Source organism: Nannobrachium achirus (genome assembly GCF_963921795.1).
Source record: "Nannobrachium achirus genome assembly, contig: SCAFFOLD_195, whole genome shotgun sequence".
Classification (NCBI taxonomy): domain Eukaryota; kingdom Metazoa; phylum Chordata; class Actinopteri; order Myctophiformes; family Myctophidae; genus Nannobrachium; species Nannobrachium achirus.
Window position 1 is genome coordinate 56,020 of NW_027664896.1, and position 24,136 is coordinate 80,155.

The following is a 24,136-nucleotide window of genomic DNA, read 5'->3' on the forward strand; positions in this document are numbered from 1 at the left end:
AACACAAAGGCTCTTTTAAGAGCCACCCACAACTTTATTCAAAGAGTTCCTATATTGTCTTGGCGCTGCCATACAGGATCGATCAATTATGTGATTAGTTGTCATCAGTGAAAACTTGTATTAATTAAGGTCCGTGTCTTAATAGAACTAAGCAAAATGTCTAAATTAATTTAAGATAACAAATGGGGCTGTCAGCCCAGCTAAAATGTAATTACATGTTAACTAATGGTAGTTTGGAAGTTACATTTTATTTTCACAATCGGAATATAACTCCGTATTAATCTAGCGATATTTAGTTTTTGCTATGACAATGCTTAATCCAATATGCATTATATTTCAATTCTACTAGGAATTGATCTGTTCTTTAATAATTTGCCTCCAATATGGAGATAAAGGACCACTTTTGCATATGCAAAACGGTTAGTTTACCATGGCCATCTTGTTTAATATTTTGTTGAAAAATGATGCTAGTTGTTAAATGTAACTTTTAACAGTTCATGTAAAATAACAGATTTGCCGTGTGAGCGTACACACTTCCCCTGCGTAATATTGCACGTGTGTGAATGGACAGTGTTTGCGTCTACCCTAATAAGGAGGGAATTCTTGATCTTTAAATAATACATTTGGTGGCTCTTAAAAGAGCCGTTTTGGGGGTTTGACAGCGACGGAAAGATTAAGCACGTTCTCCACGGATACGACGGGCCAGCTGGATGTCTTTGGGCATGATGGTCACCCTCTTGGCGTGGATGGCGCACAGGTTGGTGTCCTCGAACAGACCGACCAAATAAGCCTCGGCCGACTCCTGCAGAGCCATGACGGCGGAGCTCTGGAAGCGCAGGTCGGTCTTGAAGTCCTGGGCGATCTCCCTCACCAGGCGCTGGAAGGGCAACTTGCGGATCAGCAGCTCGGTGGATTTCTGGTAGCGACGGATCTCCCTCAGAGCCACAGTACCAGGCCTGTAACGGTGAGGCTTCTTCACTCCTCCGGTCGCCGGCGCGCTCTTGCGAGCCGCCTTGGTGGCGAGCTGCTTCCTGGGCGCTTTGCCGCCGGTGGATTTGCGAGCGGTCTGCTTGGTTCTTGCCATGGCTTCTTCTAACTTAGTTGAGTTTAGAATGCGAGAACAGCGCAAACGGCTGCGTTTTATCCGTGTCTGCAAGACGCCGTCATTCTATGATTGGTCAGTCGTCAGGAACCTCCTTCTTTGGGGAGGTACCATAAGTCACTTTCTACCGATTGGTGGGGAACACTTCACACTGGAGCTGCTGTAATAGATAATACTATGTAATACCACTTTCCAGCAAACTGAAAATACATTGTGTGTCATATGAGATGATATGACAAAGAAACAAACATGTCTAGGGTTAGGGCAAAATAACACTTGACACAAGGATGCTTTGTTGTATAAAGAATATGTATGCATATGGTAAAATCATATTTTACATTCATTTTTCCAATGTGCTCAAAGATCTGCCATCATGGACCATGTATTATGCTTATTTATAGAAAGTGATAGAAAGTCAATTAATCCTACAAATAAATACACCAGTATAAACCGTTATATCTTGTCTCAATATTTAACACGAATGTAATGTGTTAGATAAATTATCAGCTTTCAATGCTGAATTAACGAGGCACGATCCATGCAATGTAGACCTATTACATTGCCTACAAATGCCAATATCATATGCTCATGACTAATTGAGCTTATATAATGTGCATGTTCAAGAACTGGGGAAAACATCTTTAAACTGAAACAGTGGGTGGCTCTTAAAAGAGCCTTTGTGGGGTTTGTCAAACGAATGAAGTAGGTTTATTTCTTGGCGGCTTTCTCGGTCTTCTTGGGCAGCAGAACAGCCTGGATGTTGGGCAGAACACCGCCCTGAGCGATGGTCACTCCACCCAGGAGTTTGTTGAGCTCCTCGTCGTTGCGGACGGCCAGCTGGAGATGACGGGGGATGATACGAGTCTTCTTGTTGTCCCTGGCAGCGTTTCCAGCCAACTCCAGGATCTCAGCGGTCAGGTACTCGAGTACAGCCGCCAGATAGACGGGAGCGCCGGCACCGACACGCTGAGCATAGTTGCCTTTACGCAGCAGCCTGTGGACACGACCCACGGGGAACTGGAGCCCAGCACGGGATGAGCGGGTCTTTGCCTTCGCCCTGGCCTTTCCGCCGGTCTTGCCTCGCCCTGACATCGTGTAGGTTATTTCTGGAGTAAAAGCTCGAAGAAATGTGCTGGTTGAGAGGCGCGCGAGACCTTTTATATCTTCGACAAAAGAAAGAAAAGCAGAGTCCGTGTGCGCCCCACCAATCACAAGAACGTATGAGAGCGCGGGGTGAGTGTGTTTGAGCTCCCCTCCAATCAGCATCATCGTCCTCCTTATGGCTCCTCCCAGAGTCCTGCCCCCTGTCTAAAAACTTGTGGTTCATCCCGGTTCACAAAGAAGGAGGTTCCTCTGAGTCTGAGGACGTAAGGGAGGACACGCAGATCAGCAGCCCCCCCCACACACACACACACACACACACACACACACACACACACACACACACACACACACACACACACACACACACACACACACACACAAACACGATTCAATTCAATCCCCTATTCGTTTTTGGTCACAGCAGTTTACAGTAATATTACTAGTCAACTCTTCTTATCGATATGATATATGATATGAGTCTTTCTCTTTGTTTTATTTATTTTCTTATATTATCTAAATTGATATGAGGACAGTGCTATTTGTTTAAACCCTGTATAAAATGACACAATGCAACATACAGTAGCTCTAGTCTGTTTATAGAATGCTGTACCCTCTCTGTACCCTCTCCAACTGTATTGTTCCCCATTTTTATGTTTTTATTTTATTTTTGACACTTGCTTTGGCAATATAAACGTATCTTTTCTCATGCCAACAAAGCTCATTTGAGTTGAATTGATGTATATCCAATCCTATTATGTGTAATGGTACTTACTATTCATGTCGTTTTCATGTTGAACCAAAAGGTCGTTAAGTTTAACACAATATCTAACATGGGTGGTGGGTGGGTTTGTAAGCATGTAAGGAAAAGGCAAGGAAAAGGTGATTTGGATTAGAACACAGTACAGGCCAGCTACGATGTTTAACGTTACCTTGTAACACATAAATGTATTTTAGCAGGGGCCCCATTTGTGTCATCTCACATGTGACCGTGGTCCGTGGTGCATAAGTACAATTGAGGATACTCTTATAAAATAAGGTGGTTGGCTCTTAAAAGAGCCTTTGTGGGTATAAATTGGAACTGACAGTTTACTTCTTTTTGGGGGCTGCTTTCTTCGCTGCCTTGGGTTTGGCAACCTTCTTGGCGGGAGATTTCTTGGCTGCTGCGGGCTTCTTCGCCACTTTCTTGGGGCTCTTTGTGGCCTTCTTCGGGCTTTTTGCTGCTACTTTCTTGGCAGCAGGCTTCTTGGCTTTCTTCGGTGATTTCTTTGCGGCTGCGGGCTTCTTTGCTGCCACCTTCTTGGGCTTCTTTGCCGCGGCGGGTTTCTTGGCGGCAGCGGGCTTCTTAGCTTTGACGGCTTTCTTAGCAGCAGGCTTCTTCGCTTTCACCGCCTCAGCCTTCTTGTTCATTTTGAAAGAACCAGACGCACCGGTGCCTTTGAGCTGGACCAGGGTGCCTTTAGCGACCAGGCTCTTGACGGCGATCTTAACGCGGGCCTTGTTCTTCTCCACATCGTATCCACCGGCAGCCAGAGCCTTCTTGACCGCAGCCAGGGACACACCGCTCCGCTCCTTGGAGGCGGACACGGCCTTGACGACCAGCTCAGCGACGCTGGGGCCGGTCTTCTTGGGTCGTGGTGCTGCCTTCTTCTTGGCTGCTTTGGCCGGAGCTGGAGCTGGTGCGACTTCTGCCATTATAGTAACTTAGTCCTGTCTTCTCGAAACTTGACACTGACAAACTGACAGTGAACGCTCTGAAGGGGCTGGATTTAAACACCACATGAGAACCATGTAGCCTCAACCCAGTCAGTGCTCTGTGTGCTGCAGAATACTGAGACAGTTGTGTTTTCTCCTCAACAAAAAACACATAAAACACAAGTGAATACAAGTTTTTAAGTCAAAAGAACAAGTGGAGCAGATAGCAGACTAGTTTCACGTCCTAATAAAATCATGTAGAGCCCTAGGGACTCCTGAGTTTTGTTTTGGGACGTTTATAACCTCGCTACATGGAGAGATGTTGACCAACGTTCCTTTGTTATTTGTCTTTTAAAATATTTCCAACATACATTACCCTGGCAAATATTCACTGCACAGCAAGGGGAGATGTCTGGCAATGTATTACAAGTAAAACAAGTAATCTGTGTCGAAGTGTTTTGTTTTAAAATCATCATTTCCCAGTGTCTGCAAGCACACCTGTCCAGTGGCATGGCAACTTATGAGAGGACACTGTGGTCATAAGCTCTTGTTTTGTTATTATTAATTTTGACTCATTTCACACCTGCAATTATTGAAGAAAGTCCAATTATATATTGTTTTCCAATGGTGCCATTTACAACGAAATACATAGGTCAAACACACAAGACACAATTTAATTGTGTATACCACATTTATACTCAAATTGTATGATATGTCTATACGTGTGTAAGTAAGGGACCACGATAGCAGTGTTGTTTGTGGATGTAGCAAAACGAATTTGTCAATATACATATATATTATGTTTTTTCCCCCCCAAATCCATGGTTGTATGTCAAGGCACTTTTGTAGCGTTGTAGGCCTTGGCTTGTAGGCTGAGTTTCACACTGCACAGTGCAAGTGGCCAAGAGGGGCCTGGGGACCACTCCCCAGCAAAATAAGTTAATATAGTATCACAATTATTTTAACCACTTGCTTTGGACTATTCAAAAAATTTGGCAACGTCACTTTTTCTTGTTTTGTTTTTTCTCTATCAGTTTGGGGGTAATATACACAAAATATAGGATATTATACACACCATGATCAGTGCTTATGGATTCGAAAGGAAGAATATATAGGTCAGATCAGAGGCTACTATCATGCTCATACTTGAATGTCAGTAATAAATAAATAAAAAGAATAAGACAAGTATGACATTTGCATATGAATGAGTTTTTTCGAACATAAAAACCTTTGCATGTCAATGTCAAGAACAACCACAGTGCAACACAAACTCAGTGCCATGAGCTAAATTCAGTTCTGGCCTTACAATACTGGACAAATCAGTTTACGATAGGGGTATCCTATATTTTGCAAGTGTAGAGGCTAACACAAACACAGAAACTGCATTTAAAAACTCAATTAAAGCCTCTTTCGTAAGACAAGCTGATCATAATTTAAAAAGGTTAATCTCTTTTCTTGAAAAGATGGGTGGTCCTTAAAAGGACCGTTGTGTTTAGAGCACGCAGGACAGTTTACTTGGAGCTGGTGTACTTGGTGACAGCCTTGGTGCCCTCAGACACGGCGTGCTTGGCCAGCTCACCAGGGAGCAGCAGGCGGACGGCGGTCTGAATCTCCCTGGATGAGATGGTGGAGCGCTTGTTGTAGTGAGCCAGACGAGAGGCTTCACCGGCGATGCGCTCAAAGATGTCGTTGACAAAGGAGTTCATGATGCCCATGGCCTTGGAAGAGATACCGGTGTCGGGGTGGACCTGCTTCAGGACCTTGTACACGTAGATGGCATAGCTCTCCTTCCTGGACTTTCTGCGCTTCTTGCCGCCCTTTGCGGCGGTCTTGGAGACGGCTTTCTTGGAGCCCTTCTTGGGCGCTGGCTTCGCTGGCTCGGGCATTTTGCTCTTTCTCTAGTAGATACTGAAGAAGGAATGACTACCAACGTGGCTTTGCACCCGTATTTATACCAACCCCATGTAAATGAAGGGTTCACATCCCTGCACGGGATTGGGTGATTCTGCCACAAGGAGGGAGGTGTCTTAGTTTCTGCAAAATGTTTTACCGCCCAGCCCTACAACATGCTCTATTGTCCCTCAAAATGAGCGGGACACATTTTCCCTCCTATGTGGAAAGTCTCAGGTTGGGACAAAGTATATTATATACATTTAGGTTATATTTATTATTTCATTGAATAATGATATGCAACACGCCCATAGGCAATTCCAGTTGTAACACAGTGTCTTTCAATGCAGAACATAATAATTAATTAGAACAGGCTGTGTTCATCTGTAAATTAGTGTCACTATAACTGCAAAGCAGACTATTGCTTAGCTTGATTCCCATTTCCCTTCCCAGTTCTTTTTAACCACATACTTTAATCATGTTTATTATGTGTAGCTGCCGCTGTCTCTGACTTCAAACACCAACGGAAAGATGTGTGTAATCGTTTGAGATTAAATTAGGTGAAAGGTGACTCATTCTGTGGTTTTCACCCAGGCGCCGAAGCCCAGTAAAAAGTAAACATAGTTTAGTTTATTCATTTATATAAACGTGTGAGTCAGGGAGTGTGAGTGCTGGCAAAAGTGAGCGTGAATTTGGTCTACATTTAATCAGATTCAATACAATTTATCATTTGCATTTTAAATGCAAATGATCATTTAATGCACGATCGTGCTTACTGACCAGCCATGTAACAGTTGTACTTGTAATACTGTCACATCCATGTTTACTTACATCAAACTTGTGCAGGACAACACATTGGCATAGAATCAACTCTTTGAAGAATTGTGTGGGCGGCTCTTAAAAGAGCCTTTGGGTTGTTGGTAGATCAAGTCGAAATTATTAACCTCCGAAGCCGTACAGAGTGCGTCCCTGCCTCTTCAGAGCATAGACGACATCCATGGCGGTGACGGTCTTCCTCTTGGCGTGCTCGGTGTAGGTGACGGCGTCACGGATCACGTTCTCCAGGAAGACCTTGAGAACACCACGGGTTTCCTCGTAGATCAGACCGGAGATACGCTTCACACCGCCACGGCGAGCCAGACGGCGAATTGCGGGCTTGGTGATTCCCTGGATGTTATCACGAAGCACTTTACGATGACGCTTGGCGCCTCCTTTTCCAAGTCCCTTTCCGCCCTTCCCTCGGCCTGACATTTTGCTGCAGCTGTGTGTGTAGATACAAAACTGAATGCCTGCTGGACTCAGAGCCCTCTCTTTATATCCGCGTTCTGAGGACGTAAGGGAGAACAGGCAGCCTGCTCTACACTGGGCGTTGCCAAAAAAGCTGCAGCCCCGACCCCACCCCCTTCTTGGTTCTGCATGACAATGACCTCTCCAACGGTTTATAGGGCTGGGCATGGTTACGTATAAAGATGAGAGACTTGGTTGGTGGAAGTATTGAATTGATTCCCACTTTTCAAGTATGTCTTTTTTAGAATACCATATTATAAATCAGTAAGCCAGGAATAAGGGTACAATGTATCTCCACCAAGCAGTAAACATAACAAATATACCAGTAAGACTCCCTAATCGGGAGATAAGCGACCGTTGTCCACAGTTAAAAGGGTCAATTTGTTTCTTACCGATAGGGGTACTTTTGTGTAATGGAAAATGTAGATATTTTTATGTGGTGCGGTGTGGTGTTGTGTGGTGTGGTGTGGTGCTAAAGCTGCAGTCGAAAAGGGGCTTTGAACTGAGTAGAAAAAAGATATTTTATCATGAACATTATAGTGAGGACCTATTATATTAGGACAGGTTGAAAAGTCGTGAACTACTCCTTTAAGGATCTCCTTTTGTAAAAACGTAGCGCCAGGTTTTAAAATAAGGTCCTTATGAATAGGAGAGGCACTGAGCTGGACTAAAAAAAAGGGTCGAGCAAGAAGCTCATTTCCCTATTTTAAAATTATGTATGGGGATCATTTATTTAAGTCTGCACATTTGAATATCAATTGGACTGAAATGTCTAGTAAGAAAATATATGGCATTTTATGCGATGATTTGTATGGTGGCACTTTCCCCTATGGGGCTTTTAAGCTGTGACATCATTTTGTAGGCAGAGGAGAACTCTGCCCCCAGAGCATTTTCTGTCCCTCGCTATTTCAACAGATCCGAGACAAAAATACGACTAAAGTATAATTCTAACACTTTCCTTTCAACAGCAAAGAGAAGAAAAATGTGTAAATAGTAAAAATAGTCAGGCAGAAATTCTCCTCTGCCTACAAAATGATGTCATACTTAACAGCCCCTGGTGTGTATTACAGTTTACAGTTTAGGCATTTAGCAGACGCTTTTAATCCAAAGCGATTTACAATAAGAAAATAAACATCACAATAATAAACAAGATTAAGTGTCAGTACATCAACAGCAATATAACAAATGTGAATGAATATATATCTAGGAAAAAAAACTATATAATCCGTAAAAAAAAAAGGTTTCTAAAAACCTAAAAACAAATGCTAACTAGCTTCATGTATGGTCATTGATTTTTCCAGTAGTGCCAAGGGTTTAGGTGGAGTCTGAAAAGGTGAGTCTGTGATTTGCACTGTAGTAAACAAGTTGTGGAACACTAGATGTGCCATGGTGATTCACCAGGAAACCATATCTGGGGAAGTTGTGTTCAAGCAGATAAGAACTGAACTGAAAAGACAAAGAACACTGGACTCAAAACAAAAAATACTCAAGCCATGGCACCTTTTGGCACTTTAAAAAGAACTGGTTTAAAAAAAAAAAAAAGTTATATTTTTTCTACTTATTTGTCTTGTATTTATAGGCCTTTTGGCTTCGATGAAAAAAAAAAAAAAAAAGGGGTGAAAAAAAGAGAAGTAATGCCCTTGTGTATAATTGTGTAATTACTGTATGATTGTTTTCATATGCCTTTTTACTGCTTAAAATGAATGTATTCATATGCCTGTTTGATTGCTTGAAATGATTGTAAAACCTATAAAAGTTTATTTAAAAAGCGAAAAGGTGAGTCTTCAGTCCTCGGCGAAAGCTAGCGAGTGAGTCCGTTGTTCTAAGTGCGACAGGGAGTTTATTCCACAACTTGGGGGCCAGGAGGGCAAACTGTCTCGGACGAGTGGATTTTTGCCCTGGGGTTTTTAGCGAGGGTTCTGTCAACATCCCTGTGTTGGTTGATCTAAGTGCACGGGTGGGGGTGTAGGGGTTGATCAGGTTTTGGAGGTATGGAGGAGCCATACCTTTGGCTGCTTTGAAGGTCAGCATCAGAGTTTTGTATTCCGTGCGGGCCGCAACCGGAAGCCAGTGGAGGCTGCGGAGAAGGGGAGAGACATGTGAGAACTTAGGCTGGTTGAAGACCAGTCGTGCCGCGGCATTTTGGATCAGTTGGAGAGGTTTAAGTGCACATGCCGGGAGACCAGTGAGGAGAGATTTACGATAGTCAAGTTTTGATATGACAGATGTCTGGATGAGGAGCTGGGCTGCCTCCTGGGTGAGGAAAGGTCTGATTTTACGGATGTTATAGAGTCTGAACCTACAGGACTGTGTGACTGATGCAATGTGTGCCTTGTATGATAGCTGGTTGTCCAGGACCACCCCAAGGTTTCTAGCGGTAGGAACCGAAGTCACCAATGCGTTGTCTATGGAAATAGTGAGATCTTGCCTGGGGCAAGACTTGGCTGGGAAGAAGAGTAGCTCCGTCTTGTCCGGGTTCAGCTTGAGGTGGTGGGCTGACATCCACTGTGAGATGTCGGCCAGACATGCAGCAATGCGTTCTTCCACCTGGGTGGCAGAAGGAGGGAAGGACAAAAACAGTTGAGTGTCATCAGCATAGCAGTGATAGGATAGGTTGTGAGCAGAGATGACAGCACCAAGGGATTTAGTGTACAGGGAGAAAAGCAGAGGGCCAAGTACGGATCCCTGGGGGACTCCCGTTTGGAGGGTTCGGGGAGATGAAAGCAAACCTTTCCATGAGACCTGGTAGGTCCGGTCCGACAGGTAGGAGGCGAACCACTTTAGTGCCGTCCCGGTGATGCCTAGGTCAGCAAGGGTGTCCAGGAGCAGCTGATGGTTCACTGTGTCGAATGCTGCTGATAGATCTAGAAGTATCAGGACTGCAGAGTGGGAGGCAGCCTGGGCAGCATGGAGTGCTTCTGTGACAGCTAGGAGTGCCGTTTCTGTGGAATGGGCCGGTTTAAAACCTGACTGGTTGGGATCCAGCAGGTTGTTCTGTGAGAGATGGAGAGAAAGCTGGTTAGAGCGTGTGGTCTCTTCAAGGGTTTTTGAAAGAAAGGATAGGAGGGATACCGGTCTGTAGTTCTTGACGTCCGAGGGGTCAAGTGTTGATTTCTTGAGGAGTGGTGATACTCTGGCTGCCTTGAAAACATTTGGAATAAAAACCTGTCCGAAAAAAAGAGAGATGACATGTGGCTGGTGTCAGTAAGAAGGCTGGCTGTTAGAGCAGTTGTTAAATGGAGCTGCTTCGTAACAACTGTTAAATGTCCAGTTGAAAACTGTGATGAAGATGAAACCATAGAACACCTGCTTGTCGACTTTCACAGGTCACAGTATATTTGGAGGAAAATGTCACTATTGGTTTTAAAGTTAAGATTAGTTATAATGCTGTTATGTACGGAGTGTTTGAAGAAGAGCTGTCTGCCATGGACCAGGAGTTCATGTGGTCTATTGTAGGCTATGTACTGTGGTAAATAAAATCTGGAACACACGAAGTGCCATGGTTATCAAACAGGAGGCCATCTCAGGAGAGGTGGTCCTCAAAGTTTCAAACAAATAATAACTGAACTGAAAAGACAGAGAACACTGGACTCCAAACAAAAAAGACTGAAACCATGGCACCTAAAGAAAAAAGGGGGCATTTGTTTTGTCCTAATATCTTCTACTTCTTTATTTTCTATATTCTATTTTTCTATGTCTTTATATTTAAAAGCCTTTCCGGCTAATGTGAAAAAAGTGGTTTAAAAAAAGAAAAGAAAGAAAAGTAATGCCCTTACATATTTTGTATACTTATATATGTTCTTGTATTTAAATGCCTAATTTAATGCAAATGACTGTAATGCAAATGCTTAAATGATTGTAAAACATGAAATGATTGTAAAACCTGCAAATCTCAATAAAGTTTATTTAAAAAGGAAAGGGGCCTTTCTGTGTGGAGTTTGCATGTTCTCCCGTGTTCTCCACCTATAGAGTAAAAATGTATCCTCACACAAAAACATGCAGTAATCCTGGTCTCTATACTGCCTCCCCCTGGCCAGCCGGGGCACCTGATGGAGGGGAAAGGAACTGTTTGGAATAACGTGTTCCTTCCACGCGCTACGTCCAACCGGGGAAACTCCCCCTGTCAGGTGAAAAGAAGCAACTTAGGTTCTCACGCATAGAAGGAAGCACATCCGTTGCTCTCCCCAGGTTGGCTGAGGGAGTGTAGTGCCCAGGATTACATTAGACAATTGGCAATGGGTGAAAAATGGGTTGCAAATTTGTGGGATAAAAAATAAAAACTTGTTTTCAGAGTGTAAAAGAAAAGAAAAGCAGATATACAAGCTCACAGCACAATATGAATTGACACGCTGTGGGCTTGTAGATCTGCTATTTTTAATAAACAACACACTGTTACAAAATGATGGAGTGGTTAAAATGACTGTGATGCTGTGTTGCTTCACTCCTTGTTTCGAGCTTGCAGATCTGCTATTTTTGACTATTTGTGCGACACTGTAGTAGGGCATTCATTTATGAAATAATAATAATAAGGGTAATAATAATATATTTGTTATATTTACTGCTTGGTGGAGATCAGTGCATTGAGAGAACTAAACAAACTGGTCTATGGAGATTTTTTTTTTAAAAGGCCACAGGAGCAAAAGTTGTTCGTCGTGATGCAATCTATAGCCCCTTTTCCACTGACATGGCCCAACACCACACCGCCCACTTGTGCCACGTTTTCCACTACAAGGACCTGGGTAGAGTGGTGTGAAAGTGGTACTAAACGTGGTACTACAAAGTATCCATTCTAGAGTAGGTCTGAGCTAGGCCAAACAGGGCTAAACACTTCACTGACTGATCACTCACTGACTTTATTTAGACCACCAGGATATGGTTGTAATATATGATAATAGATTATATTGTGTTATAACCAATATTATAATCTATTATAGTGTATTATAGTTATCATAGCAATGTATTAATATTTTATAGTGTATTATAATCACAGTTATAATCCATTATAGTGCATTATAATTAGGATAGTGGTAATACAAATGTATATTGTATTATAATCACAGTTAAAAGAGTACATTTGTTTCTTACCGATAGGGGTACTTTTGTGTAATGGAAAATATAGATATTTGTATGTGGTGTGGTGTGGAGTGGTGTAGTGCCGTGTAGTGTGGTGCTAAAGCCGCGGTCAAAAAGGGGCTATATGTGTGTGTGGTTAAGGTGACATGGATAAATGCTTGAAACAATCTACACAGTGGAAAAAGCGCCATAATGGACGAAAGCCATTGTGTTACAACGCAGTAATAATAAGAATAACAATAATAATAAGCATCGGCTGTGAGGTGAGTTTATAGATCCTGATAAGGCCCATGCTTAATAACATTTTTGTTAACAGTTGTTAACATTATTAATAATGTATCAATTATTAATAGGCATGTTTAATCGTTAATGGACTCTATGTGTAGATGCATGTTGGTATGTTAGGTTTTATTTAGCTTCACCATTAATTTAATGAGCCAATGGCCATACTTATTGACTAGCAATTAGTAATGTGATGATGTCACCATCAATAAATGTGACCTGATTGTGACCGAAGGTCGCAATTTAGTATGTGAAATGGCGCATGCTGATTCCGTCTGTCTGGACGCGTACACTTTTTTAAGGTCTATGGGCTCTGACATCATGCTCTGACATCACTGTGGTGTCAGGGGAACCACTCTAACAGAATGGATTTGCTGCTCTGACATCACGCTCTGACTTCACTGTGATGTCACGGGAACCACTAACAGAATCCCTTTTATGCCCATATATGGAGTTCCCTGATGTCATCAATATTAAGTCCATATCTAACAGGACTTCATTGGAATGCCCATATATGAGAACAGAACAGAATATGAACAGAATCCATATATGGCCAAGACAGATGGCCAAGACAGCCCATATTTGTGTGGCTGGTTCTACAGACAGGGATCTCCATGTATTGGCATAAAATAAATTGTATGTATGATGTCAGATGTCATAGACGTCATAGGACCTTTACATAACGAATAACTGAGTAAGCATGTTTGGGCTCTCACAGCTTATCTCCATATAGACTACAGTACATGGTTCTACAGACAGGGATCTCCATGTATTGGCATAAAATAAATCGTATGTATGATGTCAGATGTCATAGACGTCATAGGACCTTTACATAACGAATAACTGAGTAAGCACGTTTGGGCTCTCACAGCTTATCTCCATATAGACTACAGTACATGGTTCTACAGACAGGGATCTCCATGTATTGGCATAAAATAAATCGTATGTATGATGTATGATGTCAGATGTCATAGACGTCATAGGACCTTTACATAACGAATAACTGAGTAAGCATGTTTGGGCTCTCACAGCTTATCTCCATATAGACTACAGTACATGGTTCTACAGACAGGGATCTCCATGTATTGGCATAAAATAAATCGTATGTATGATGTCAGATGTCATAGACGTCATAGGACCTTTACATAACGAATAACTGAGTAAGCATGTTTAGGCTCTCACAGCTTATCTCCATATAGACTACAGTACATGGTTCTACAGACAGGGATCTCCATGTATTGGCATAAAATAAATCGTATGTATGATGTATGATGTCAGATGTCATAGACGTCATAGGACCTTTACATAACGAATAACTGAGTAAGCATGTTTGGGCTCTCACAGCTTATCTCCATATAGACTACAGTACATGGATCTCCATATATGGGTACAAGGGGTCTCCATATATGGGTAACTGGTCCGATATACATCACTGGACAGATGGCAAAGACATGGCGCGTCCTCGCCCTTTAGGGGCTTGAGGCGTCTTACTAGTTGGCCTATATGATCATATGAGCTATACAAAGCTTTGTATGGCTCATATGACGTCATGATCACCATCAACAGCTAATGAAGGATCAGCATTCAACAGCCAATGTGGGATCGGCATTCTTGGTCTGACTACAGGAAGTGTAGATGGCCAGGTGTCATGTGACCCCATGACCTATTTATGATCGAATATCCAGATTGTCATGTGAGGCCCGACCAATCCTCGAGCTAGCACCACTCCCCATGGACTTACTTTTAATAGTCTGGATTGTTTATCTGGGAAAATAAGAAAGCTACACTATAGAACTAGTGTCCTGTAGGCAACCACACTAATAAGATACACTTGCTTAAGCATTGTTAAGTTACAATTTCGCCAGTGTATCTTATTATGTATAAAAAGCTATTTCCAAATGTACAAAGGTTAGAGTCACATATTGCACTTGATTAAAGAACACATTGAAGGTAGTAACCAAGGAATTATGTGACTAAAACGAGAGCCAGGGCAGCCATTATATAGCCTATTTTACAGAAGTGTTTGTGCGCGTTTGGTTGGGCTGCAGTTTTGGGCAACGCCCATGAGGTCTACCCTGTGTTCCCTCACTTGAAAATAAAATGCATAATAATATAATAATAGTTGCGACCGTCAGGGAGCAGTTTACTATGAAAACCTCCACCAGCCGTCCGTCCGTCGGTCGGTCGGTCGGTCGGTCGGTCACACGTCACACCTTTGCCCTGCTCATATCTCCGCATCAGTATGACATCACACCACATGTGTACACAAACCTTTGTGTACGTTGCTGTGGCAACAGTTTGTTGTTGCTGGTCTGTTAGTGTACGTTAGCAACCACCTTAGCAACCATGGTTTTACCCTAGCAACCAACTGTTTACCCTAGCAACCAACTGTTTACCATAGCAACCATGTTTTTTTACCCTAGTTTCAATATATTGAATCCACTTTCACGATGTAAAGTCCAGTTCAACATTTCAAACACCAAAAATGGTAAAATACCAAACAATACAGGTTCTCAGGGTTCTTGAAGATCAAGAGTATTGGTCAAATACTTCTGTTGGTTTCTGCACTGATCATTTATACAATTCAGCTGTGTTTGCTCGTGTCATCATGATGAGGTCATAAATCAGCCATGCCCAAATATAGATTTTACGGGTTTACATGCTTACTCAGTTATTCGTTATGTGAAAGTCCTATGACGTCTATGATATCTGACATCATCATACATACATTCCCTTTTATGCCCATAAATGGAGATCCCCTCTGTAGAACCAGCCACTGACATCACTGTAATGTCAGGGGAACCAAATCCCTTTTATGCCCATATGGAGATCCCTGTGATGCCAGGGGAACCAAATCCCTTTTATGCCCATATATGGAGATATGGAGATCCCCGTGTTGCCAGGGTAACCAAATCCATTTTATGCCCATATATGGAGATCCCTGTGATGCCAGGGGAACCAAATCCCTTTTACGCCCATATATGGAGATCCCTTATGTCATCAATATTAAGCCCATATCTGTGAATATCTATGGGTACCAGATGTCTCCATATATGGTTAAATGGTCCGATATACATCACGGCCAGAAGACCAAGAAATGGTGCAACCTCGCCCTTTGCTTTTCTCCCTTAGGCATCTTACTGGTAGGTAGTTTAATGAGGAATGCAGTATGGTGGTAGGTAGTTATGGCCTTTGATGTAAGATTTTCACTTTCTAGGATAACTATATTTGCTATTCCCAGATGATGCCCTTTTAGGGTACCCCTCATGCCCATATATGGAGATCCCCAGGCTTTACTAATTAACATAAGTTTTATGCCCATATATGGAGATCATTGTCCCAATGTCATCAGATATATGGGCATAAATGGACACAGGCAAACTAGATGGGCTGTATGGATATCCAGATGTGTGATGTAAGTGTTTTATTCCAAATGTGGCACCCCACAGACATATTTCCAGAAACAAAATCCCTTTCATGCCCATATATGGAGATTTCTGATGTCATCAATCCCAGGCCCTGTAAAAAACATGGTTGCTATGGTAAACAGTTGGTTAGTAGGGTAAACCTTCAATGATTTTGACATCTTGTTACTAATCTGTCGGTAGATAATGCCGGTCTTATATAAGGGTCATTTGTGTACGGTGTGATGTCATACTGATGTCAGCAGTGTGACAGGAGATAAGCGACCAACGGTCGCTTATCTCCCGATTAGGGAGTCTTACTGGTATATTTGTTATGTTTACTGCTTGGTGGAGATACATTGTACCCTTATTCCTGGCTTACTGATTTATAATATGGTATTCTAAAAAAGACATACTTGAAAAGTGGGAATCAATTCAATACTTCCACCAACCAAGTCTCTCATCTTTATACGTAACCATGCCCAGCCCTATAAACCGTTGGAGAGGTCATTGTCATGCAGAACCAAGAAGGGGGTGGGGTCGGGGCTGCAGCTTTTTTGGCAACGCCCAGTGTAGAGCAGGCTGCCTGTTCTCCCTTACGTCCTCAGAACGCGGATATAAAGAGAGGGCTCTGAGTCCAGCAGGCATTCAGTTTTGTATCTACACACACAGCTGCAGCAAAATGTCAGGCCGAGGGAAGGGCGGAAAGGGACTTGGAAAAGGAGGCGCCAAGCGTCATCGTAAAGTGCTTCGTGATAACATCCAGGGAATCACCAAGCCCGCAATTCGCCGTCTGGCTCGCCGTGGCGGTGTGAAGCGTATCTCCGGTCTGATCTACGAGGAAACCCGTGGTGTTCTCAAGGTCTTCCTGGAGAACGTGATCCGTGACGCCGTCACCTACACCGAGCACGCCAAGAGGAAGACCGTCACCGCCATGGATGTCGTCTATGCTCTGAAGAGGCAGGGACGCACTCTGTACGGCTTCGGAGGTTAATAATTTCGACTTGATCTACCAACAACCCAAAGGCTCTTTTAAGAGCCGCCCACACAATTCTTCAAAGAGTTGATTCTATGCCAATGTGTTGTCCTGCACAAGTTTGATGTAAGTAAACATGGATGTGACAGTATTACAAGTACAACTGTTACATGGCTGGTCAGTAAGCACGATCGTGCATTAAATGATCATTTGCATTTAAAATGCAAATGATAAATTGTATTGAATCTGATTAAATGTAGACCAAATTCACGCTCACTTTTGCCAGCACTCACACTCCCTGACTCACACGTTTATATAAATGAATAAACTAAACTATGTTTACTTTTTACTGGGCTTCGGCGCCTGGGTGAAAACCACAGAATGAGTCACCTTTCACCTAATTTAATCTCAAACGATTACACACATCTTTCCGTTGGTGTTTGAAGTCAGAGACAGCGGCAGCTACACATAATAAACATGATTAAAGTATGTGGTTAAAAAGAACTGGGAAGGGAAATGGGAATCAAGCTAAGCAATAGTCTGCTTTGCAGTTATAGTGACACTAATTTACAGATGAACACAGCCTGTTCTAATTAATTATTATGTTCTGCATTGAAAGACACTGTGTTACAACTGGAATTGCCTATGGGCGTGTTGCATATCATTATTCAATGAAATAATAAATATAACCTAAATGTATATAATATACTTTGTCCCAACCTGAGACTTTCCACATAGGAGGGAAAATGTGTCCCGCTCATTTTGAGGGACAATAGAGCATGTTGTAGGGCTGGGCGGTAAAACATTTTGCAGAAACTAAGACACCTCCCTCCTTGTGGCAGAATCACCCAATCCCGTGCAGGGATGTGAACCCTTCATTTACATGGGGTTGGTATAAATACGGGTGCAAAGCCACGTTGGTAGTCATTCCTTCTTCAGTATCTACTAGAGAAAGAGCAAAATGCCCGAGCCAGCGAAGCCAGCGCCCAAGAAGGGCTCCAAGAAAGCCGTCTCCAAGACCGCCGCAAAGGGCGGCAAGAAGCGCAGAAAGTCCAGGAAGGAGAGCTATGCCATCTACGTGTACAAGGTCCTGAAGCAGGTCCACCCCGACACCGGTATCTCTTCCAAGGCCATGGGCATCATGAACTCCTTTGTCAACGACATCTTTGAGCGCATCGCCGGTGAAGCCTCTCGTCTGGCTCACTACAACAAGCGCTCCACCATCTCATCCAGGGAGATTCAGACCGCCGTCCGCCTGCTGCTCCCTGGTGAGCTGGCCAAGCACGCCGTGTCTGAGGGCACCAAGGCTGTCACCAAGTACACCAGCTCCAAGTAAACTGTCCTGCGTGCTCTAAACACAACGGTCCTTTTAAGGACCACCCATCTTTTCAAGAAAAGAGATTAACCTTTTTAAATTATGATCAGCTTGTCTTACGAAAGAGGCTTTAATTGAGTTTTTAAATGCAGTTTCTGTGTTTGTGTTAGCCTCTACACTTGCAAAATATAGGATACCCCTATCGTAAACTGATTTGTCCAGTATTGTAAGGCCAGAACTGAATTTAGCTCATGGCACTGAGTTTGTGTTGCACTGTGGTTGTTCTTGACATTGACATGCAAAGGTTTTTATGTTCGAAAAAACTCATTCATATGCAAATGTCATACTTGTCTTATTCTTTTTATTTATTTATTACTGACATTCAAGTATGAGCATGATAGTAGCCTCTGATCTGACCTATATATTCTTCCTTTCGAATCCATAAGCACTGATCATGGTGTGTATAATATCCTATATTTTGTGTATATTACCCCCAAACTGATAGAGAAAAAACAAAACAAGAAAAAGTGACGTTGCCAAATTTTTTGAATAGTCCAAAGCAAGTGGTTAAAATAATTGTGATACTATATTAACTTATTTTGCTGGGGAGTGGTCCCCAGGCCCCTCTTGGCCACTTGCACTGTGCAGTGTGAAACTCAGCCTACAAGCCAAGGCCTACAACGCTACAAAAGTGCCTTGACATACAACCATGGATTTGGGGGGGAAAAAACATAATATATATGTATATTGACAAATTCGTTTTGCTACATCCACAAACAACACTGCTATCGTGGTCCCTTACTTACACACGTATAGACATATCATACAATTTGAGTATAAATGTGGTATACACAATTAAATTGTGTCTTGTGTGTTTGACCTATGTATTTCGTTGTAAATGGCACCATTGGAAAACAATATATAATTGGACTTTCTTCAATAATTGCAGGTGTGAAATGAGTCAAAATTAATAATAACAAAACAAGAGCTTATGACCACAGTGTCCTCTCATAAGTTGCCATGCCACTGGACAGGTGTGCTTGCAGACACTGGGAAATGATGATTTTAAAACAAAACACTTCGACACAGATTACTTGTTTTACTTGTAATACATTGCCAGACATCTCCCCTTGCTGTGCAGTGAATATTTGCCAGGGTAATGTATGTTGGAAATATTTTAAAAGACAAATAACAAAGGAACGTTGGTCAACATCTCTCCATGTAGCGAGGTTATAAACGTCCCAAAACAAAACTCAGGAGTCCCTAGGGCTCTACATGATTTTATTAGGACGTGAAACTAGTCTGCTATCTGCTCCACTTGTTCTTTTGACTTAAAAACTTGTATTCACTTGTGTTTTATGTGTTTTTTGTTGAGGAGAAAACACAACTGTCTCAGTATTCTGCAGCACACAGAGCACTGACTGGGTTGAGGCTACATGGTTCTCATGTGGTGTTTAAATCCAGCCCCTTCAGAGCGTTCACTGTCAGTTTGTCAGTGTCAAGTTTCGAGAAGACAGGACTAAGTTACTATAATGGCAGAAGTCGCACCAGCTCCAGCTCCGGCCAAAGCAGCCAAGAAGAAGGCAGCACCACGACCCAAGAAGACCGGCCCCAGCGTCGCTGAGCTGGTCGTCAAGGCCGTGTCCGCCTCCAAGGAGCGGAGCGGTGTGTCCCTGGCTGCGGTCAAGAAGGCTCTGGCTGCCGGTGGATACGATGTGGAGAAGAACAAGGCCCGCGTTAAGATCGCCGTCAAGAGCCTGGTCGCTAAAGGCACCCTGGTCCAGCTCAAAGGCACCGGTGCGTCTGGTTCTTTCAAAATGAACAAGAAGGCTGAGGCGGTGAAAGCGAAGAAGCCTGCTGCTAAGAAAGCCGTCAAAGCTAAGAAGCCCGCTGCCGCCAAGAAACCCGCCGCGGCAAAGAAGCCCAAGAAGGTGGCAGCAAAGAAGCCCGCAGCCGCAAAGAAATCACCGAAGAAAGCCAAGAAGCCTGCTGCCAAGAAAGTAGCAGCAAAAAGCCCGAAGAAGGCCACAAAGAGCCCCAAGAAAGTGGCGAAGAAGCCCGCAGCAGCCAAGAAATCTCCCGCCAAGAAGGTTGCCAAACCCAAGGCAGCGAAGAAAGCAGCCCCCAAAAAGAAGTAAACTGTCAGTTCCAATTTATACCCACAAAGGCTCTTTTAAGAGCCAACCACCTTATTTTATAAGAGTATCCTCAATTGTACTTATGCACCACGGACCACGGTCACATGTGAGATGACACAAATGGGGCCCCTGCTAAAATACATTTATGTGTTACAAGGTAACGTTAAACATCGTAGCTGGCCTGTACTGTGTTCTAATCCAAATCACCTTTTCCTTGCCTTTTCCTTACATGCTTACAAACCCACCCACCACCCATGTTAGATATTGTGTTAAACTTAACGACCTTTTGGTTCAACATGAAAACGACATGAATAGTAAGTACCATTACACATAATAGGATTGGATATACATCAATTCAACTCAAATGAGCTTTGTTGGCATGAGAAAAGATACGTTTATATTGCCAAAGCAAGTGTCAAAAATAAAATAAAAACATAAAAATGGGGAACAATACAGTTGGAGAGGGTACAGAGAGGGTACAGCATTCTATAAACAGACTAGAGCTACTGTATGTTGCATTGTGTCATTTTATACAGGGTTTAAACAAATAGCACTGTCCTCATATCAATTTAGATAATATAAGAAAATAAATAAAACAAAGAGAAAGACTCATATCATATATCATATCGATAAGAAGAGTTGACTAGTAATATTACTGTAAACTGCTGTGACCAAAAACGAATAGGGGATTGAATTGAATCGTGTTTGTGTGTGTGTGTGTGTGTGTGTGTGTGTGTGTGTGTGTGTGTGTGTGTGTGTGTGTGTGTGTGTGTGTGTGTGTGTGTGTGTGGGGGGGGCTGCTGATCTGCGTGTCCTCCCTTACGTCCTCAGACTCAGAGGAACCTCCTTCTTTGTGAACCGGGATGAACCACAAGTTTTTAGACAGGGGGCAGGACTCTGGGAGGAGCCATAAGGAGGACGATGATGCTGATTGGAGGGGAGCTCAAACACACTCACCCCGCGCTCTCATACGTTCTTGTGATTGGTGGGGCGCACACGGACTCTGCTTTTCTTTCTTTTGTCGAAGATATAAAAGGTCTCGCGCGCCTCTCAACCAGCACATTTCTTCGAGCTTTTACTCCAGAAATAACCTACACGATGTCAGGGCGAGGCAAGACCGGCGGCAAGCAAGAGGCCATCTCTGGAGAGGTGGTCTTTAGGCAAATAATCACTGAACTAAGGAGACAAAGAACTTTGGACTCGAAACAAAATATCCTGAAACCATGGCACTTTTTGACCTTGTAATTTTGATTTATATTTCTACTTTTGTCTTGTATATATTATGTGGGTTCTACCTAAAGGCCTACTTTGGGTTAAAAAGAAGAAAAGTAATGCCATTACAAATATTTGCTGCACTTATAATGTATTTCTTATTGACTTGACATGCCTATTTCTGATTTATGAATGTAAATGCTTGAAATACCTGTAAAACTGCAAATTTTCAATAAAGTCTATTTAAAAATAAAAAAAAGCAAGACCGGCGGAAAGGCCAGGGCGAAGGCAAAGACCCGCTCATCCCGTGCTGGGCTCCAGTTCCCCGTGGGTCGTGTCCACAGGCTGCTGCGTAAAGGCAACTATGCTCAGCGTGTCGGTGCCGGCGCTCCCGTCTATCTGGCGGCTGTACTCGAGTACCTGACCGCTGAGATCCTGGAGTTGGCTGGAAACGCTGCCAGGGACAACAAGAAGACTCGTATCATCCCCCGTCATCTCCAGCTGGCCGTCCGCAACGACGAGGAGCTCAACAAACTCCTGGGTGGAGTGACCATCGCTCAGGGCGGTGTTCTGCCCAACATCCAGGCTGTTCTGCTGCCCAAGAAGACCGAGAAAGCCGCCAAGAAATAAACCTACTTCATTCGTTTGACAAACCCCACAAAGGCTCTTTTAAGAGCCACCCACTGTTTCAGTTTAAAGATGTTTTCCCCAGTTCTTGAACATGCACATTATATAAGCTCAATTAGTCATGAGCATATGATATTGGCATTTGTAGGCAATGTAATAGGTCTACATTGCATGGATCGTGCCTCGTTAATTCAGCATTGAAAGCTGATAATTTATCTAACACATTACATTCGTGTTAAATATTGAGACAAGATATAACGGTTTATACTGGTGTATTTATTTGTAGGATTAATTGACTTTCTATCACTTTCTATAAATAAGCATAATACATGGTCCATGATGGCAGATCTTTGAGCACATTGGAAAAATGAATGTAAAATATGATTTTACCATATGCATACATATTCTTTATACAACAAAGCATCCTTGTGTCAAGTGTTATTTTGCCCTAACCCTAGACATGTTTGTTTCTTTGTCATATCATCTCATATGACACACAATGTATTTTCAGTTTGCTGGAAAGTGGTATTACATAGTATTATCTATTACAGCAGCTCCAGTGTGAAGTGTTCCCCACCAATCGGTAGAAAGTGACTTATGGTACCTCCCCAAAGAAGGAGGTTCCTGACGACTGACCAATCATAGAATGACGGCGTCTTGCAGACACGGATAAAACGCAGCCGTTTGCGCTGTTCTCGCATTCTAAACTCAACTAAGTTAGAAGAAGCCATGGCAAGAACCAAGCAGACCGCTCGCAAATCCACCGGCGGCAAAGCGCCCAGGAAGCAGCTCGCCACCAAGGCGGCTCGCAAGAGCGCGCCGGCGACCGGAGGAGTGAAGAAGCCTCACCGTTACAGGCCTGGTACTGTGGCTCTGAGGGAGATCCGTCGCTACCAGAAATCCACCGAGCTGCTGATCCGCAAGTTGCCCTTCCAGCGCCTGGTGAGGGAGATCGCCCAGGACTTCAAGACCGACCTGCGCTTCCAGAGCTCCGCCGTCATGGCTCTGCAGGAGTCGGCCGAGGCTTATTTGGTCGGTCTGTTCGAGGACACCAACCTGTGCGCCATCCACGCCAAGAGGGTGACCATCATGCCCAAAGACATCCAGCTGGCCCGTCGTATCCGTGGAGAACGTGCTTAATCTTTCCGTCGCTGTCAAACCCCCAAAACGGCTCTTTTAAGAGCCACCCATCTATTTGTAAAAAGAGCTATTTTCTGCCATGCGATGAAAATGTGTATTTTAAATGTTTATAAAAACAATTAATCACGGCCACTATCCCCCCACACAGTAATGATATGCCGACACATTTCCCCCCTCCCCCGGACTGCAGCCGCGGAAACAAAGGGGAAAGCTCGTCTCATGGGGACAGCGATTTGACAGGCGCGTGAATTCCATCAATTCAGTCAGTACCCCAAAATGTCAGAAACGAATAATTATATGCAATGCTGCCATGAAGATTCCAATAAACAGTGTCTATCAATACATAACATAATCTATTAAGCCAGTCTGGTTTAATCTTGAACGTGAAGATACATTAATTACACAATAACTGTAAAGCACAAGCACACAATGAAAGGTATCTATTACATAAATTAGTTGCTTCTATATGAACACATAATGTGTTTCTCCTTGGAAAAAGCTGAAGGAGTGGGGGAGAATTGTGTCGAGCAGCGTTTTTTTTTTTTTTTTTTTGGGGGGGGGGGTGTCTTTGCATGATTCTACCTCAGCTAAATGTATAGAGATTTTTATTCATATGGAAACAAGCACTTTAAACTAACAATTAACATTTTTAATGTATGAATAAGACTCCCGATTTAGGAAAGTATACTTTTATTAAACAAGTTCGTCAGCCAGTCAAACAACTAGTGATTTGATCTTTCGGTCCTTTCGAAAAAATAGCTCTATGCCTTCTGAAATAAAAGTCAAACAGAGATTGGGGGTCCATTAATGCTCAAGCGCAAACAGATGGCAAGGTGTTCCCCTTGTAGCCGGTTTCTGAGGTCCGTCTTCACCTGTGAATATAAATAATCAATG

At 43.1% G+C, this 24,136-nt stretch overlaps 10 protein-coding genes across 10 annotated transcripts; 5 read left to right on the plus strand and 5 right to left on the minus strand.

The window, feature by feature from the left end:
* Positions 1-673: 673 nt before the first annotated feature.
* LOC308280723 (histone H3.2) lies at positions 674-1,084 on the minus strand (the record flags this gene model as incomplete). The annotated part of the gene is made up of 1 exon (XM_080755040.1): positions 674-1,084. The coding sequence occupies one exon, from the start codon at positions 1,082-1,084 to the stop codon at positions 674-676; it is 411 nt and encodes a 136-aa protein (XP_080611166.1).
* A 726-nt stretch (positions 1,085-1,810) lies between these two features.
* Positions 1,811-2,194, minus strand: LOC308280724 (histone H2A-like; the record flags this gene model as incomplete). The annotated part of the gene is made up of 1 exon (XM_080755041.1): positions 1,811-2,194. One exon carries the CDS (start codon positions 2,192-2,194, stop codon positions 1,811-1,813), a length of 384 nt encoding a protein of 127 aa, XP_080611167.1.
* A 1,098-nt stretch (positions 2,195-3,292) lies between these two features.
* On the minus strand, positions 3,293-3,898 carry LOC308280722 (histone H1-like; the record flags this gene model as incomplete). Its single annotated transcript, XM_080755039.1, has 1 exon — positions 3,293-3,898. The coding sequence occupies one exon, from the start codon at positions 3,896-3,898 to the stop codon at positions 3,293-3,295; it is 606 nt and encodes a 201-aa protein (XP_080611165.1).
* A 1,511-nt stretch (positions 3,899-5,409) lies between these two features.
* LOC308280726 (histone H2B-like) lies at positions 5,410-5,784 on the minus strand (the record flags this gene model as incomplete). Its single annotated transcript, XM_080755042.1, has 1 exon — positions 5,410-5,784. The coding sequence occupies one exon, from the start codon at positions 5,782-5,784 to the stop codon at positions 5,410-5,412; it is 375 nt and encodes a 124-aa protein (XP_080611168.1).
* A 943-nt stretch (positions 5,785-6,727) lies between these two features.
* LOC308280728 (histone H4) lies at positions 6,728-7,039 on the minus strand (the record flags this gene model as incomplete). Its single annotated transcript, XM_080755044.1, has 1 exon — positions 6,728-7,039. One exon carries the CDS (start codon positions 7,037-7,039, stop codon positions 6,728-6,730), a length of 312 nt encoding a protein of 103 aa, XP_080611170.1.
* A 9,477-nt stretch (positions 7,040-16,516) lies between these two features.
* Positions 16,517-16,828, plus strand: LOC308280729 (histone H4; the record flags this gene model as incomplete). The annotated part of the gene is made up of 1 exon (XM_080755045.1): positions 16,517-16,828. One exon carries the CDS (start codon positions 16,517-16,519, stop codon positions 16,826-16,828), a length of 312 nt encoding a protein of 103 aa, XP_080611171.1.
* Positions 16,829-17,771: 943 nt separating this feature from the next.
* Positions 17,772-18,146, plus strand: LOC308280727 (histone H2B-like; the record flags this gene model as incomplete). Its single annotated transcript, XM_080755043.1, has 1 exon — positions 17,772-18,146. One exon carries the CDS (start codon positions 17,772-17,774, stop codon positions 18,144-18,146), a length of 375 nt encoding a protein of 124 aa, XP_080611169.1.
* Positions 18,147-19,657: 1,511 nt separating this feature from the next.
* On the plus strand, positions 19,658-20,263 carry LOC308280720 (histone H1-like; the record flags this gene model as incomplete). Its single annotated transcript, XM_080755037.1, has 1 exon — positions 19,658-20,263. One exon carries the CDS (start codon positions 19,658-19,660, stop codon positions 20,261-20,263), a length of 606 nt encoding a protein of 201 aa, XP_080611163.1.
* Positions 20,264-21,361: 1,098 nt separating this feature from the next.
* On the plus strand, positions 21,362-22,105 carry LOC308280715 (histone H2A-like; the record flags this gene model as incomplete). The annotated part of the gene is made up of 2 exons (XM_080755032.1): positions 21,362-21,391; positions 21,752-22,105. The coding sequence occupies 2 exons, from the start codon at positions 21,362-21,364 to the stop codon at positions 22,103-22,105; spliced, it is 384 nt and encodes a 127-aa protein (XP_080611158.1).
* Positions 22,106-22,831: 726 nt separating this feature from the next.
* On the plus strand, positions 22,832-23,242 carry LOC308280718 (histone H3.2; the record flags this gene model as incomplete). Its single annotated transcript, XM_080755035.1, has 1 exon — positions 22,832-23,242. The coding sequence occupies one exon, from the start codon at positions 22,832-22,834 to the stop codon at positions 23,240-23,242; it is 411 nt and encodes a 136-aa protein (XP_080611161.1).
* Positions 23,243-24,136: the final 894 nt, after the last annotated feature.